The 16,497-nt window shown below is 40.5% G+C and overlaps 1 protein-coding gene across 2 annotated transcripts in view; it reads right to left on the bottom strand.

The window, feature by feature from the left end:
- LOC115194265 (ATP-binding cassette sub-family A member 1) overlaps positions 1-16,497 on the bottom strand; it is a 220,755-nt gene that overhangs the window by 127,120 nt on the left and 77,138 nt on the right. For both annotated transcript variants that reach the window (XM_029753857.1, XM_029753858.1), the window contains exons 17-22: positions 13,628-13,832; positions 12,470-12,586; positions 10,449-10,620; positions 9,369-9,500; positions 8,117-8,256; positions 5,635-5,772 (exon numbers count right to left, since the gene is read on the bottom strand). In XM_029753857.1, the coding sequence (XP_029609717.1) occupies positions 5,635-5,772; positions 8,117-8,256; positions 9,369-9,500; positions 10,449-10,620; positions 12,470-12,586; positions 13,628-13,832 (904 nt within the window). The remainder of the gene's footprint in view (positions 1-5,634; positions 5,773-8,116; positions 8,257-9,368; positions 9,501-10,448; positions 10,621-12,469; positions 12,587-13,627; positions 13,833-16,497) is intronic.

Genomic DNA, 16,497 nt, shown 5'->3' with positions numbered 1-16,497 from the left:
AAGACATGAAGGTCAGTCAATCGGGGAAATTCCAAGAACTTTGAAAATATCTTCATTTGCAGTCACAAAAAACATCAAGCGATATGATGAAACTGACTCTAATGAGGACCGCCACAGGAAAGGAAGACCCAGAGTTACCTCTGCTGCAGAGGATAAGTTCATTAGAGTTAACTGCACCTCAGATTGTAGTCCAAATAAATGCTTCGCAGAGTTCAAGTAACAGACACGTCAACATCAACTGTTCAGAGGAGACTGCGTAAATCAGGCTTTCATGGTCGAATTGCTGCAAAGAAACCACTAGTAAAGGACACCAGTAAGAAGAAGAGACTTGTTTGGGCCAAGAAACATGAACAATAAGCATTAGACGGGTGGAAATCTGTCCTATGGTCTGATGAGTCAATCATTTTAGATTTTAGGTTCCAACTGCCATGTCTTTGTGAGGCGCAGAGTAGGTGAACAGATGATCTCCACATGTGTGGTTCCCACCATGAGGCATGGAGGAGGAGGTGTGATGGTGGGGGTGCTTTTCTGGTGACACTGTCAGTGATTTATTTGGAATTCACGGCACACTTAACCAGCATGGCTACCACAGCATTCTGCAGCAATACGCCATCCCACCTGGTTAGCATTTTATTTTTCGACAGGACAATGTCCCAAAACACACCTTCAGGCGGTGTAAGGGCTATTTGACCAAGGAGAGTGATGGAGTGTTGCATCAGATGACCTGGGCTCCACAATCACCCGACCTCAACCCAATTGAGATGGTTTGGGATTAGTTGGAACGCAGAGTGAAGGAAACAAAAAATATATTTGTTTAAAACATTTTTGGTTACTACATGATTCCATATCTGTTACTTCATAGTTTTGATGTCTTCACTATTATTCTACAATGAAGAAAATAGTAAAAATAAAGAAAAACCCTTGAATGAGTAGGTGTGTCCAAACTTTTGACTGGTTTTGTATATTATTTAGTATATGTAAAGAATTCTATAATATCACTTGTGAATTATATATATATATCACTTGTGAATTATATATGAATCACTTGTGAATGATACCCAGCATAAGAAACAATGCCTTCTTTTTGACACTTTTTCTAATCATAGTCACACACCTCATGTAGCCTAGCCCATAGGCATATATGTTTTGATAAGGTTGTATCACAAGTGGCAAAATATCTTCTTAAAATGAACCACATTAATCCGCTTTGTAACAAAATAAATAGGCTTTAACGAAACACGGCTTGTAACAAAAATAAATAGACTTTAATGAAACACGGCTTGTAACAAAAAATACAAAATTAGCAGTAAGCTTTAGTTGTCTTTTTGCACTGAGTCAATTCCTCACGTTGCTGTTTCCAACGTCTTATCATCGACTCATTAAGACCAAGCTCCCGTGCAGCAGCTCTATTTCCTTTTCCAACAGCCAGATCAATCGCCTTCAACTTGAAAGCTGCATCATATGCATTTCTCCGTGTCTTTGCCATGATGAGGGTGACAAAATGACTACCGTAATCAGAATGATGGGAAATTTGAGAGCGCTCGATTTAATCTAAACAGTAAACAAAAAAGTTGTTTGACCATAACCCGTTTGGCAATTTCATTGGTCTAATGAAAGCTTCATGCCGCCAAAAAACTGAGCACGTCACAGAATGTGTTTTTTTTTAAGAAAAAAAATTGAAAGCGGGAAAAATCTATATATTAGCCGCGTCATTGTTTAAGCCGCGAGGTTCAAAGCCTGGGAAAAAAGTTGTGGCTTAAAGTCCGGAATTTACGGTACACGCATAATCACATTTGAAGTCACTTTTGATAATGGTGTTTTCCCACTAATGGAACATTTGACCATATAGCCTACTGCCATATGCGCATTGCTGTGCTTATAATGTGAAGAAATAGCCTAATAGTTTATCAGCATTTTAAGGTAAATGTTCTGATCTGTTGCGTCAGCCACATTGCTTATAAAAGTTTTTTGATGTTAGTGGCTGTATTAATTTGGGATCTATTGCATCCCACAACTGTCCCAGACTATGTTTGGAATATTTATTTCTCGCACAGAATAGAATAGGTTGACTTTATTATTATGGGGGATAGTAGGTTGACATAGGCTAGTGCTTTTGCTGTTCGTTAGGTCTACTCATCTTGTTGACTGACGAAAAGTAAATGTGGACAGTTCTTCCAATATCTTCAATATGCACCTTGGAATTGAGTCCCTGATGTGTCTGTCTTCACTTGTAGCCTGTGAGAAAAGGCCAACGGCACAACGGCCACTGGCCGCAAAAGGCATGGACTTTTTGAGGGTGCATTACGGCCACACAAAGGGAAGGCTGCTGTGAAATTTGAGGCATTATCAATTTCTTGTCAAATTTTGAATGAGAGACTGAGTGTGTACAGCCTGCTCAAAAAACAAAGGAGAGTTCATGCCTTTCAAGCAACTTTTTCAAATCATAATTAGAGTCGCATCATGCAGCCTTACAATGTATTAAATATCAAAACATATAGCCCAACGTTTGTAGAACAACTAAAGTTACATGAATAACTCCAAATTAAGCATATAGGAGTACCTATTTCTTTTTTTAACTGCTCAACACAGAATAGCCTCAAATCGTTTGGAGAAAATATACTTTCTATTTTATTCAGCTTTGTTCAATTGTAGTCTTCATACTATAAAAACATATTAAATAATGCCGCGGAATTTTAAGCAAATCTTGTCTCCTGAATTAACTTGTGTAGTCCAAAGCCATTTGGCATAGCCAGAGTATGCTATTCTGTTCTTCTACATTTTCTTCATATCATGCTTCTTTAGACCTGTCTTAAGTAAATCATGGATTTGTTATGAAGGTGTAGGCTATTTTACATGGATTTATTAGACTTTTTAAAATGTAAATGTTCCAAAGGTCTGCATCAGTGGCTTGTAGGCTGTGTGTGGAAGACAGTTACCATGAGACCTACAGTTATTAGCTTGACAATCACCGGCTGACGACATTTCGTGACCGCCACAATCCTAGCTGGTAAGCCACATAAGCTCATAGAACGGGACCGTTGAGTACTGAGGTGCATAGCGCGTACAAATCGCCTGTCTTCGGGTTGCAACATTCACTACCGAGTTCCAAACGTCTTCTGGATGCAACGTCAGCACAAGAACTGTTCGTTGGAAGCTTTATGAAATGGGTTTCCGTGGCTGAGCAGCCGCACACAAGCGCAATGCCAAGTGACGGCTGGAGTGGTGTAAAGCTTGCCACCATTGGACTTTCGAGCAGTGGAAATATTATCTCTATAGGGATGAATCATGCTTCACCATCAGGCAGCCCGAATCTGGGTTTGGAAGTTGCCAGGAGAACACTACCTGTCTGAATGCATAGTGTCAACTATAAAGTTTGGTGGTGGAGGAATAATGGTCTGAGGCTGTTTTTCATAGTTTGGGCTGGGCCCCTTAGTTCCAGTGAAGGGAAATCTTAATGCTACAGCATATAATGATATTCAATACGATTCTGTGCTTCCAACTTTGTTGCAACAGTTTGGGGAAGGCCCTTTCCTGTTTCATCATGACAATGCCCTCATGCACAAAGCAAGGTCCATACAGAAATGGTTTGTCGAGTTCGGTGTGGAAAACTGGACTGGCCTGCACAGAAACCTGACCTCAACTCCATCGAACACCTTTGGGTTGAATTGGAACGCCGACTGCGAGCCAGGCCTAATCGCCCAACATTTGTGCGATCAGCCACTAATGCTCTTGTGGCTGAATGGAAACAAGTTTCCGGAGCAATGTTCCAACATCTAGTGGAAAGCCTTCCCAGAAGAGTGGAGGCTGTTATAGCAGCAAAGGGGGGACCAACTCTATATTAATGTGCATGATTTTGTAATGAGATGTTCGACGAGCAGGTGTCTACATACTTTTGGTCATGTAGTGCATCTTAGATTCATTCTCAAATATTTTGAGGAAGGAATACTGGCTTTGTTCCTATGGTGTCTCATGGGGGACAAACATCAGTAACTGCCACATCAAACTACACCCCCCCAAGACTGAAATCTTGTTTTTCTTAATTGTTGCGTTTTGTTGATCTTTAAGAACTCCTCCACGCTGTGATTACACTCTCTCCCTTCTCTCTCCTACCCAACTATTTGACACATGCTCACACATCTACAGTTCAAATTGGGGAATGGCAAGTGCTTTCAGCACATGAGTTCAATTGGAACGTATTAGATCTCCATAAATATGTTTTAGAAGTAATCTAGGAAGATCATAGATCAGCAACCAAATTATCCATGCAGGTCATATCATCAAACATCTACAGAGTGTAAGAGATCTTCAGAGGAATAAATGGAGGTGGAAATGTGATGTATTCCTATAGGGACCTCATTAGTGTCTATTGAATGTTGTAATTAACAAGCTTCGGTGCATACATGTTACAAGTTTGGCTACTTCAGAGCTTCAACTATGTGAAAGGTGTCAGTTACTTGCTATCAATTACACTTAGACTAACTAATGGGAACATTTGAGAATCAGACGATACCATTTCCTGGAAAAACAATTAGCCAAAAACAGCCAAACGTCTGAGCTACTCTTAAGTTTAAGACCAAAGCACTTAATCAAGGAAGTAAAACATGCTATATATCAGCTTGGCTTTGGTTTCAAACAAATATACTCTCAGTGCAAATTAATTCCAGTGATAATGATAAACTTTAGCAACAATTCTAACATTGTGGTGCCAATAAGACATGCTACAGTATGACACTTAACTTAGTATGGATGTGAATGTTCTCATTAAACAAGAGTTCTCAAGCTCTGGATGGGACTTGATTAGGTAATGAATACTGCTAATGAAATAGCTAAGATGAAATGCTGCTCAATGCACATCAAACATTTAGACATCTTGGAAATGTGTTATTATAATGTCCATGTCATGCCTTTCAGTCATAGGGAAGCTTGGGCAAACAGGCAAAAGTGCATCCCAGAAAATGACAAGCAATTGAATATGTCAACAATTAAAGAGCCTTTTAACTGTCCCATCAAATTGGATGAGTCTCCGATGTCTTATTATCGCTGTCATCTAGTCAACATTATCGGTCTCCATGACGATACTGTAGACTGGGAAGACAACTGTGTCATTGCCGACCCAAACAAAATCATACCAGAAAAATAGTAATTAAAACTAAATCAATGAAATGCTAATTTTAAAAAAAGAGTTAACTTGCGTGAGCTCTCCTAAAGCCAAATTATCTACCTTCATTTTGTCATTTTTTAAAATACAAAATCATTTAATTCTGGATGTTTTACAATGCATTTAACTTCGGATATTCCTATATATCAAATCAAAGTTTATTTGTCACGTGCGCCGAACACAACAGCTGTAGACCTTACAATGAAATGCTTACTTACAGGCCCTAACCAACAGTGCAATTTCTAAGTAAAAAATAGGTATTAGGTGAAAAATAGATAAGCAAAGAAATAAAAACAACAGTAAAAAGACAGTGAAAAAGCTGAAGCTGAAGTACCTTGGTCCATATCTGAGAATTCTGTTCATAGAGAAGACCCATAATAAATACTTAAAGTCAACACTCCTAACAACATCAAACATAGTGTATAGACTTTGGAGCTCAACAGAGTGGTTTGGTATTCAACCGACAGATCCCATACCTTGTTTGTACTTCAACAGTAGTTCCCATATCCCCCTCCGGGCGTATGGGTCCACCCCCGCTGTGGGTTCATCCAGGATGACAATGTTGGACCCTCCCACGAATGCGATTGCCACCGACAATTTCCTCTGCATTCCCCCTGAGAAAGGGCACAGTTCATATTTGGTCACTTTCTGCTCCCTTCAAAGGGCACACTTTCTTCCCCTTCAAAGGACACATAACCCCAATTCCAAATCGACCCCTGGCCCCTACACACTTGTGTGGTGGATCTTAATGAATTGAATAGGTATAGGGAAACAGGTACGATTAGAAGAGGACTTTATGTGCCCTTGAGAGAACATACAGGCCCAATTCCAAATCAAATTCTGGCCCCTAGCTCCTGGACTCTGTTTCTCCACCTTTCCCTCTGATAGGTGGAATTTGAACCATATTGTGTAAAATGATCCAATCATTTCAGATCCATGCAGTGGGGCCACATTGTCTTCAGGTTTTATTTATTTCCTTTAAAATGTGTCAGAGTTAGACCTGAAAACCAGGTGTGTGGACTTCCTAGCTAATCAATGACCTTATTGATCGATACAGGGAAGAAACGAGAACCAAGAGACTGAAATGAAAACTAGCATTTACAGTGGCCCTCAAAGACTAGGCCTGATCAATTTTGACATTTAAAAAGCATATCTGTGTTCATTCTGATCAATTTCTTTGAGGTTTGGTCTTGATATCACTTACAGTTTGTCAGCTTTTTCCTTTCATAAAGGTTACGTTTTTGGTTGAAATCAAAAGCACCAGGTGTCTTTCTCAATAAGGACAACACTGTCATAGAATGGCAAGGTATGTACTGTAGCTAATGGTCAGTTTGACATTTTGTTACAGATAGTACAAGCACATGAAACAATTATACTATTGATCGACAGTGTGTGTGATGTGCAATCTGCTTGTGTGAATATCACACCTTCCAAGCAGATTGCACATCACATACACAAATCCTATGCTGCCTGCTGCTATTCTGTTCTCTATTTTACTCATATTATTATCTATCCTGATGCCTAGTCACTTTACTCTGCTATTATGTACATATCTTCCTCTTACATTTGAGTCATCACTCTTATCAAGAGCGACTTAGAGTAGTGAGTGCATACGTTTTCGTATTGGTCCCCCCAGTACGAAAACGCAACCCTGGCAAGCGCCAAGCTCAACCAACTGAGCCACACGTGACTATGCACCTATCCTGATGCATAGTCACTTTAACCTGCCTTGATGTACATATCTACCTCAAATACCTCATACCCCTGCACATTGATCTGGTACTGGTACTCCCTGTATATAGCTCCACATTGATCTGGTACTGGTACTCCCTGTATATAGCTCCACATTGATCTGGTACTGGTACTCCCTGTATATAGCTCCACATTGATCTGGTACTGGTACTCCCTGTATATAGCTCCACATTGATCTGGTACTGGTACTCCCTGTATATAGCTCCACATTGATCTGGTACTGGTACTCCCTGTATATAGCTCCACATTGATCTGGTACTGGTACTCCCTGTATATAGCTCCACATTGATCTGGTACTGGTACTCCCTGTATATAGCTCCACATTGATCTGGTACTGGTACTCCCTGTATATAGCTCCACATAGATCTGGTACTGGTACTCCCTGTATATAGCTCCACATTGATCTGGTACTGGTACTCCCTGTATATAGCTCCACATTGATCTGGTACTGGTACTCCCTGTATATAGCTCCACATTGATCTGGTACTGGTACTCCCTGTATATAGCTCCACATTGATCTGGTACTGGTACTCCCTGTATATAGCTCCACATTGATCTGGTACTGGTACTCCCTGTATATAGCTCCACATAGATCTGGTACTGGTACTCCCTGTATATAGCTCTAATCTTGAGTATTTTATTCCTCTTGTGTTACTATTTTTTTTGTTAAACTCTGCGTCGTTGGGAAGGGCTTGTAAGCAAGCATTTCACGGTAAAGTCTAAACGCGTTGCAAAATTTGATTTGTTAACAAGCAGATACACAAATGGTGAAGAAACCCGATTGTGTATCGGCATAATGACTTTCCATCAGGCCATTAGGTCTTTCGTCACATTTTTTTTGACATGTACTTTCCTCACATTAAAAAGGGTTGGATGGAAACCTGACACAGAACAGCACAGGCTGACACTCTGGGAGCTGTTGTGAATGTGTCTTGTGTTGTGCTAATGTTGTGGAAATGTCAGACTAGATTAACCTTGAATGGCATATTTCAGTGATTTTGTTCACATGCAACCCATGACTGGAGCCAATTTATCAAGCATATTGTTTGCCCCCCAGACAATGGTTTATACACCTGCATTTCCACACACACGCATGCGTGCACACACAGTTTGACAAGTGGTGGCTCGGGGACAGAGTTACCTAATGAAAATGTTATATAAAGTTAAATTTGTGCATGATTGCATTCCCTGGACACACACACGCACCTGACAGGTTCTTGGCAAATTCCTTGCGTTTGTGTGGCAGCCCGACATCCTTGATCATTTGGTCGATCTCTGTTTTCACTTCCTCTCGGCTTCGTCCCTTTAATCTGGAGTAGAAGTAGATGTGTTCCTCAACTGTAAGGCTAAGAAGCAGAAAAAATGATTTGATTTATCAAATGTACAAAAAGTGGATCCAGTATTTTCTGCATTTCCAGACTCAAGTGACAATAACAATAATAAAATGTTTGATTATATATTATTTCATTGTACTTAAAGTTACACGGGATAGTCACTCTTGAACTAAACTTCCAATGAACTTCAACTGCTATTACAAAATCATATGGTCCTTCATGACTCATAGATGACTTATTAGCGCCCATAAGTACCCTCATCATCAACTCGCAACCTTTCATATTAACACAATCCACACCTCTCTGACACCACTGTTTCCACTCCAGCCAGCCGACTCCGTTCACATGTCACGAACTTTCGCGGAATCATCTTGACTGGCAAGCCGGCGGGCATATCTGTGCGTACGTTTTAGCGTCTAGCCTACTTCCCGTACGCATGAATATTGAGAGCCCCAGTTTAATTATAGACACTTCAGTTCTGTTGGGATAAATATTCATGGCCGTAATTTGCCCGGTACTCAGTCATAATCATGATGTAAGAGACATGAGGCATCGGAGGTCGCAGGTGATCACTCAGCAAAGGGGAAAATGGAAGAGAACCCGGTTATGAAAGGGCAGAACGAACAACGTCCGCCTGTGAGTCTGCATCGTGGTTGATAATGACACTATTAGAGGGAAGAAAGTGGATGGAATGAAAAAAAGCTTAGTTCGAAGTAGGCCTGAGGATGGGTGAGAGTTTCGCAATGATTTGAGATGCAAGTTACTGTCGATGTTTCATTTGGAATACGTCCAACATTAACTGTGACATAACATTTTCATGAACATTGTCTAATTGTAAACATGTTTTTTCCTGTTGAGAAGAGGCCATATAGCCAAATTACAACCAGCTGGTCTCTATTACACCAAGAAACCAAGACGTCTTTTCATATCAAAATTTAGAGATCATGGGGGTCTGTCATATTTCGGCTGTAATCTGGTCAGACCTTTGCAAAACGTCCTTATACAACCAGTGCACAACCTGCCCATGACATAGTGATGTCATTGCAACCAGTTTTGCCTGCTGGGATATAGGTTATTGAAGAGGTGATTGAGCGATATCGATCCACTTGTTGAATGCCACTTACTCGTTGAATAAGACATTGTGCTGAGGGCACATTCCCAGATGCTTTCTAATGGTGTCCATGTCTGTGCGGATATCATAACCGTTTATTAGAGCGGTCCCCGACGTCGGAGCGAAGAGTCCTGTCAGGATCGACCTGTAAGACAAAAGGAGTACAAGAAAATGTACTGGGAAAGTGGGACGTCATTTTCACTTCCGTATCTATAGAAACGGAATCGAAAACCTTCATAAAACGCATTGTGTAGAAGTAAATTAATTCACAATTATGAATATCATTTTATATACAATTTTGTATATCTTAAATAACCACATTTTCTGGAATTTGATTATATCATCTGGAAGTCCAGTCAAAAACAGAAAAAGTGAATATGAAAGTGGTGGTGGAAATAGACGTCACTTTCCCAGTGTATAAGAACTAATCAACAAAATGTATCATGGTTGGCTAATCAATCAACAAAATTCACATATTTAATTGTGAGGATAGACATGATAGAGTAATCTCATTACAGCTGCAGTGAAGTAGAATCTTTAAAAAGTGAATTAACTGTAAACAGCTTGTGAAAACAATGTAACCCGTCAAGTATAATTCCCACTCACTTTCCACTCGCAGTTTTGTCATCTTTCAAACTCATCGCAAAGTAAGAGCAAGATTTTATTTTATGTGTACTTCATTATTTCAAGAAGAAATCAGAGTTAAATGAACTAGATGAAACAAATGTGCAAATCATTGCATTTATTTTTGTTGCACAATACATTTTAAGTACTATGTAATGTGTCCTCATGTGATACCATGGAGAGCTGCCAGTTTGTAAGTCCTTTCCTCACCTCTACACTGTGATAGCTGTGTGTTGAGCTTTCTGGGACAAAATGGCTGCTGTGGCATCACCCAGGTGGGTGTTACACATTGGCAGTGGATGAGGTGAGTTGCATCCACACAATGATGTAAAGCTCTAAAAAGGGGAAATCCACTCAAAAACTCTCTTTAGGTATTTCTTTCAGTTTTTGAGGCAATTTTCCCTTTAAGCTTTAAAATCTAGAAGAGCACTACATAAATTCAGTCCATTTATATTATTGTGTTACTTACATGGTGGTTGTTTTTCCTGCCCCATTGTGACCAAGGAAAGAGGTGATGTGATTCTCGAAGAAGTCCACAGTTAGTCCATCCACTGCAAGCTTTTTCCCAGTTTTATAGATCTTTACAAGGTTCCTGATTGAGACCCCTGCCTTCATATTGAGTGGTGGCTTTTCCAAATAATCTTTAAAAAAAAGAAGACGTACCTTATTCTCCTTATGACAAATTAAGGAATGTGACAATAGGTTACGTGTCATTAATGCATATATAGATGGTAAATATCAAATACATGTGCCTGTATGGCTCAGTAGGTAGAGCATGGCACTTGCAACGCCAGGATTGTAGGTTCAACTCCTGAGGCCACCCATAAGTAAAATATATGCACAGATGACTAAGTTGCTTAGGCTAAAAGTGTCTGCCATTATTTAAGTGATAATGCCCAAGAAGCTGGTGTTTGGAGGATATAATTGGCACGGGAATTGTTAGGCCCGAGACAAACACCGGCTTCGGGGGCATTATCACTTTTATACAACAGGTTACCAACCTAGTCAAATAATGTTTGATATATTTTCATTAACTATATTTGTATTAATTTATTCATACTATTTCATCCTTCCACGAGATATAGTCCTGACACAAATCTAAGGTTGCTACCCAAGCTGGCTGGTCGTTCATCCGATCGGTTCGGCCCATTCATTAAGTCTTTGTTCTGTATCTATGGACGCGACCCAGTCGTTCGTCCTAAGTGTTCCATTGCCATACTGGCTGGCAACGTTCTTATCCCTTGCTTGCTAGCTAGCCAACTACGGCTAATTTACAGTCATGTCAAACAGTGCAAACAGAATAACAGCAAAGTAGCTGAATTAGCATTTTTTAAAGCTGTTTTCTAATTACATTTATTTGGATACATCCATAACAATAAGGTAAATGAGGCACGATTTCACCTGGCATAGAAAATGTGCTCTCTCGTCAGGACACTGTTGTTCAGAGGAGCTAACCAACAACACAGCTAACACAATCACTTCAAACTGAAGCTGGAAAGACAGCAAACTAGCTGCATTTCATTTGACCTGTTTTCTATTGGCATTTCTTTGTATAGATCCATAAAAATGATGCCAGCTGATTCGTGATTTCGACTGGCTGAGAAAAGCTGCCTGCATGCCTGTCTCGTCCCGACTCCCAACACCTTCATTACTATGGGACAGCTGGAGATCAAATTTCAAAATTGAAACAATGTTGCAAATGTCGGAGAGACAGACAGCAAGGTTTATACAAATCTCCGCTGTTGAAAACTAAAATGTTAGTCTAAAAGAAATGTGAGATTATGTCTCAATGCTTTTTATTGTGATCAGGTTTATAAATGACCTGTCTGGGTTGAAGAGACAGTGGATTGTGCAGTCAGATGGAACAGAGCAAATAGGCATTTTAATGTCATAGATTTAGCCGGTGGTAATTTGTGGAATAGACACAGGCTGGAATGGGGTTATAACCAATCAGCATTCAGGATTAGACCCATCTGTTGTATAATATTATTTTACTATTACATTAATAAGATGAAATTAGAATTTTGATTCATGTCCTCAGAAAAGATACATAATAAATAGTATTCCAAACAGAATCTACCCACAGCTCAATAATTATATTCCCTTAATTACATCAAAAAAAGGTGTCTGGTATTATAACAAAAGGTAATTTATATACATTTTTATGTTACGGGTGTTGTGTGACACAAATAAAAACAATTCTCTGCTCTCCCCCCTCAGAATAACACAATCAGTTTTAACTTCAGCCTTGTTTTCCCCAACCATTCTCTTTCTCCATTATTATCCAACACACAACCAAGGTGGTAACAATCAGGAGGCAAGTTCTAATTAACTAGACTTATTTAGATTGCAAACAGTCTGTGATTGTAATGACCTGTGTTAAACCAGACAAATTAATAAATGTTGCGTAATGGCTGATTGAATAGATCCACTATGGGATTGAGTGTGTGTTTGTGCAAAGGTGTGTGCGTGAAAAACTGCCTACTATACCGGTGTATTCAATGGGGTCCTTGAACTGACTGGGATCAGCATTGGGCGCCGATGAAGTCCCACACCAATAGGAGGCGGTGAATGGGAAGTACCACGGCTTTGCTACTCCATATTGGCCTGTGATCAAGCATGGAGAAACATCATTCACATTTTAATAACAGCTTGGCTTGAGGGATGGCGCTTTGCAGTGCATATTTCCATCCAGCAAGACTGGCACAAATCCCCCTCTTTTTTTAATTAGAGAAGATGAGATGAATACATTATGGCAATCTGCTGGGATATTATATATATTTTCTGATTATTGACCAAAGTTGTTTTGGCAAGAGAGGTGCGTATCAGTTCTGTGTACTCTGTGGATTTCATAATTACAGTATAACATACAAGTAACTACCAGAATAAAGGAAACACCAACTTAGACTTAGTGTCTTAATAGGGCGTTGGACAACCACATACATTCTACAAGTGTCTGGAACTCTATTGAACAAGAGAAGATAATTTCCATCATTTGGTGTTTTGTTGGTGGTGGTGGAAAACGCTGTCTCAGGCACAGCTCCAGAATCTCCCATAAGTGTTCAATTAGGTTGAGATCTGGTGACTGAGATGGCCATGGCATATGGTTTACATCGGTTTCCTGCTCTTAACCATTCAGTGACCACCCGTGCCCTGTGGATGGGGGTTATTGTCATTATATGGGGGCATTGCCATGGTAGCCAAAATAATGGCCTACCCAGCATTTGTATACATGACGAGACGTTAATTGTTGAATTAACTCAGGAACCACACCTGTGTGGTGGCACCTGCTTTCAATATACTTTGTATCCCCCATTTATTCAAGTGTTCAGGAGAATGCTAAACTCAGGAGAATGCTAAACTGACCCAGGGTCACAGATTGGGGCAGCTTCACCATAATGCTCACTGTCCACCTTTAAGGAAGTTGTGTCAGATTCACTTGGAGTTGGAGAATCCTAATATGGATACCGTACAGTGAGCATTACGGTGTACACTAGGGTGAAGTTGCCCCTAGACACCGATCTTGGGTCAGTTTAGCTTTTTCTCCACTAACGGTTAGGATTGGGGGAGGGGATTCTAGATCTGTACCTAGGGGACACTTCACTCCGGATGAGTGCATTACTGATGGCGTTCTCATGAATGAGTTACCTGGGAAGACGTTCTCGATGTACCACGTGAGCAGCCAGTAGATGAGGGCGTCGACTAGCATCATGAGGATGGACACGATGAAGCTATACCGGTCTCCGTCTTCAGGATTTTGGGCGATGTTACTCCACTGAATACCGATGCCCTGCTCCTCATACTTGGCAAAGTTCTCACAGCCATACCCGAAGGCCACGCACGACAGCAAACTCTGAAAATGGATGAAGTTAAGATGTGTTTGGTTATTATTTCAGACTGGACGTCAGGATCATGTCAGATCATCAATATCATCTTCAATATCAGTGTGGCAGAGCCCGTCAGGAAGTTCAAGGCAAAACAATGAACTTGTACAGGAGATGCAACAATGTCATTGAATTATATTGTGTTTGCTGATTTTCATTCTAGCCTTTGTCTATGATCAGTACATGATCTAGCTTTGGGAAATTGTGGTCGTGTTCAATATGGCAAAATGTAGGATACATTTTTTTTTGCAACAGACAACACCATTCTATGTTCTAATTGGGCAAATTCCACCCAATTTTAAAATGTTTCAAAATGCTTTCTACCGCTTTCTCCCTCCTGGTATGTGGACACACTAGTCTAGCTAATCAATGTAAATTATTGATAAATCATTTCCTTTAAGTACAAAGAATGAAAGAACATCAGCAGACAGGACATCGGCTTTTGGAGACTGGATTTGTGCAGCCCAAGAAGTTCCAGCTGGTCAAAGAAACAAATGTGGACGGCAAGTCATGTGTGTCAAACAAAAACGCGTTACATCTTTCATACCGTAGGAAAGCTAGGGAAATGGCAAATGATGATTTGCCCATGACGCATCCTCTGGTACAGCCGATCACTCTCTTCTCCATGTTGCCTGCCAGCTGTTTGGGCATGCTTAATTTCCCCCAAGCGTTTAAGCCCAGGCAGATGCCACAAACAAAATACCACTCAAAAACTGTATTTTGGTATTTGCTCCATTAGTCCACTGTTGATATAATATTTAGCATGTCAGCAATCAAGTTTTCAAGATATAGAACTTTCAAAACACAAAGTGTCACAGTCCATTTTGGACTAATGAAACAAATGTGACCTGTTTAAAGAAGTTGGGATATGTCACATATCTCTACTTTTATCCAATGTAAAAAAAAACACAATTTCAAATGTTGCTTCATTTAGACTGAATCGAGGCGGTTGGTCACAAATACCAAAAGATAGTGTTTGAGTGGTATTTTTCCTTAATAAAGCCTTGTAGACCAACACATTATGTACAACAGCACAAAAAAAGTATCAATATTCGCCCTCTTCTGTCGCATCTTAACCGTCTAAAATCGACAACTGCCAAAGTCTCCAACTGAATGAAATTCTGACAGTGACAATAGGGGCAGTTACAGCCCCACAGACACCCGAGGTCTGATCTGACCTCTGTCCGCAGTCTCTCCATGCACAACCCCTGGCATCCATTCAACTGTCCCCCTAAGCCCAAGGTCGGACACGTTCGCCTGCCAAACAATGGGCAGCCAACCACCGGACAATGGGTGACGGCAGGGCAGTGAATGACCCCTCCATGACCTTTGAGTGACAGGCTGACAGAGCGACGATGCGGCCAGTCTGACTTTGAGAAGGGCAGACACAGCAGAATCAAACACAAACAGACCACCCGCTATGAAAACACGTCAACATGACAATACGGAGGCCACAACAAGCGCCTAGCCAGCGGAAAGAAGGAAAAAGCTACTAGCTCTGTTAGAAAGCTCTCACAGACGACAAACAACGCATTTACATCTGAGAGGAGGATCCTTAGTTTGTTTGTGGAGGTGAATCAAAGGAAGAAAATAAAAAAAACTGGACGCTGGAGAGATAATTGGATTTTGTATTTGTGCTATCTTATTGCTGTCCCTGTGACATCACACACACAGCCAATACCTTTGCTTAGGAGAAATCCTTGAGTCACAACACTCTCATTAAAATATACAATATTTTTCATTATTTAAATGCAGTGGTATGGATATGATATCAAAGACAATAGGCACGCACAATACTGAGCGGGTGATGTGTGTGTGTGTGTGTGTGTGTGTGTGCGTGCGTGCCTGGGAACAATGTACTTTCCTCTATGTTGGGAAGGGGAAAAACATCCCTACACTCTGATAAATAAACTATAGGGATGGACTGTAAGTTAACGTGGTCAGAGGAACACTGTTCATGCAAATGAAAGGAGTAGCCTTCTGTCTAAGCAGGGGGAGCAGAGGAAGGACGTCTCAATGCCAAGGGCACAACTCCACAAAACCACTTTGGCTGAGGAAGAGTGCACGGAATAAAATAGTTCTGTAAAGCAGTGTTTTTTTTCTCCCCTCATGATACAATATATATGAAACACACTTAGGCAGAAAAGTGGAGATGCCATGAGGAGAACTGGCAACTTTTCCACACAAGAACACAATAAATACCCTGACTACTTAGAACACAAACTACTCTCAGATGAGATCAATTTGTGCCGTCGTGTTGGCATTACTTGTTGGAATGCTGGGTTTAAAGGAAGTAGTGTATACCGGCATAAAAATATACACTATATATACAAAGTATGTGGACACCCCTTCAAATTAGTCGATTCGCATAGTTCAGCCACACCTGTTGCTGACAGGTGTATACAAATCAAGCATACAGCCATTCAATCTCCATAGACAAACATTGGCAGTAGAATGGCCTTACTGAAGTGCTCAGTGACTTTCAAAGTGGCACTGTCATAGGATGCCATCTTTCCAACAAGTCAGTTCGTCAAATGTATTTCCTGTTAGAACTGCACCAGTCAACTGTAAGTGCTGTTATTGTGAAGGGGAAACATCTAGGAGCAACAACAGCTCAGCCGCGAAGTAGTAGTC

This window comes from Salmo trutta, chromosome 5, assembly GCF_901001165.1.
Source record: "Salmo trutta chromosome 5, fSalTru1.1, whole genome shotgun sequence".
In the NCBI taxonomy this organism is placed as follows: Eukaryota; Metazoa; Chordata; class Actinopteri; order Salmoniformes; family Salmonidae; genus Salmo; species Salmo trutta.
The sequence above is the reverse complement of the archived record's forward strand: the minus strand, read 5'-3'. Positions and strand labels throughout refer to the sequence as shown.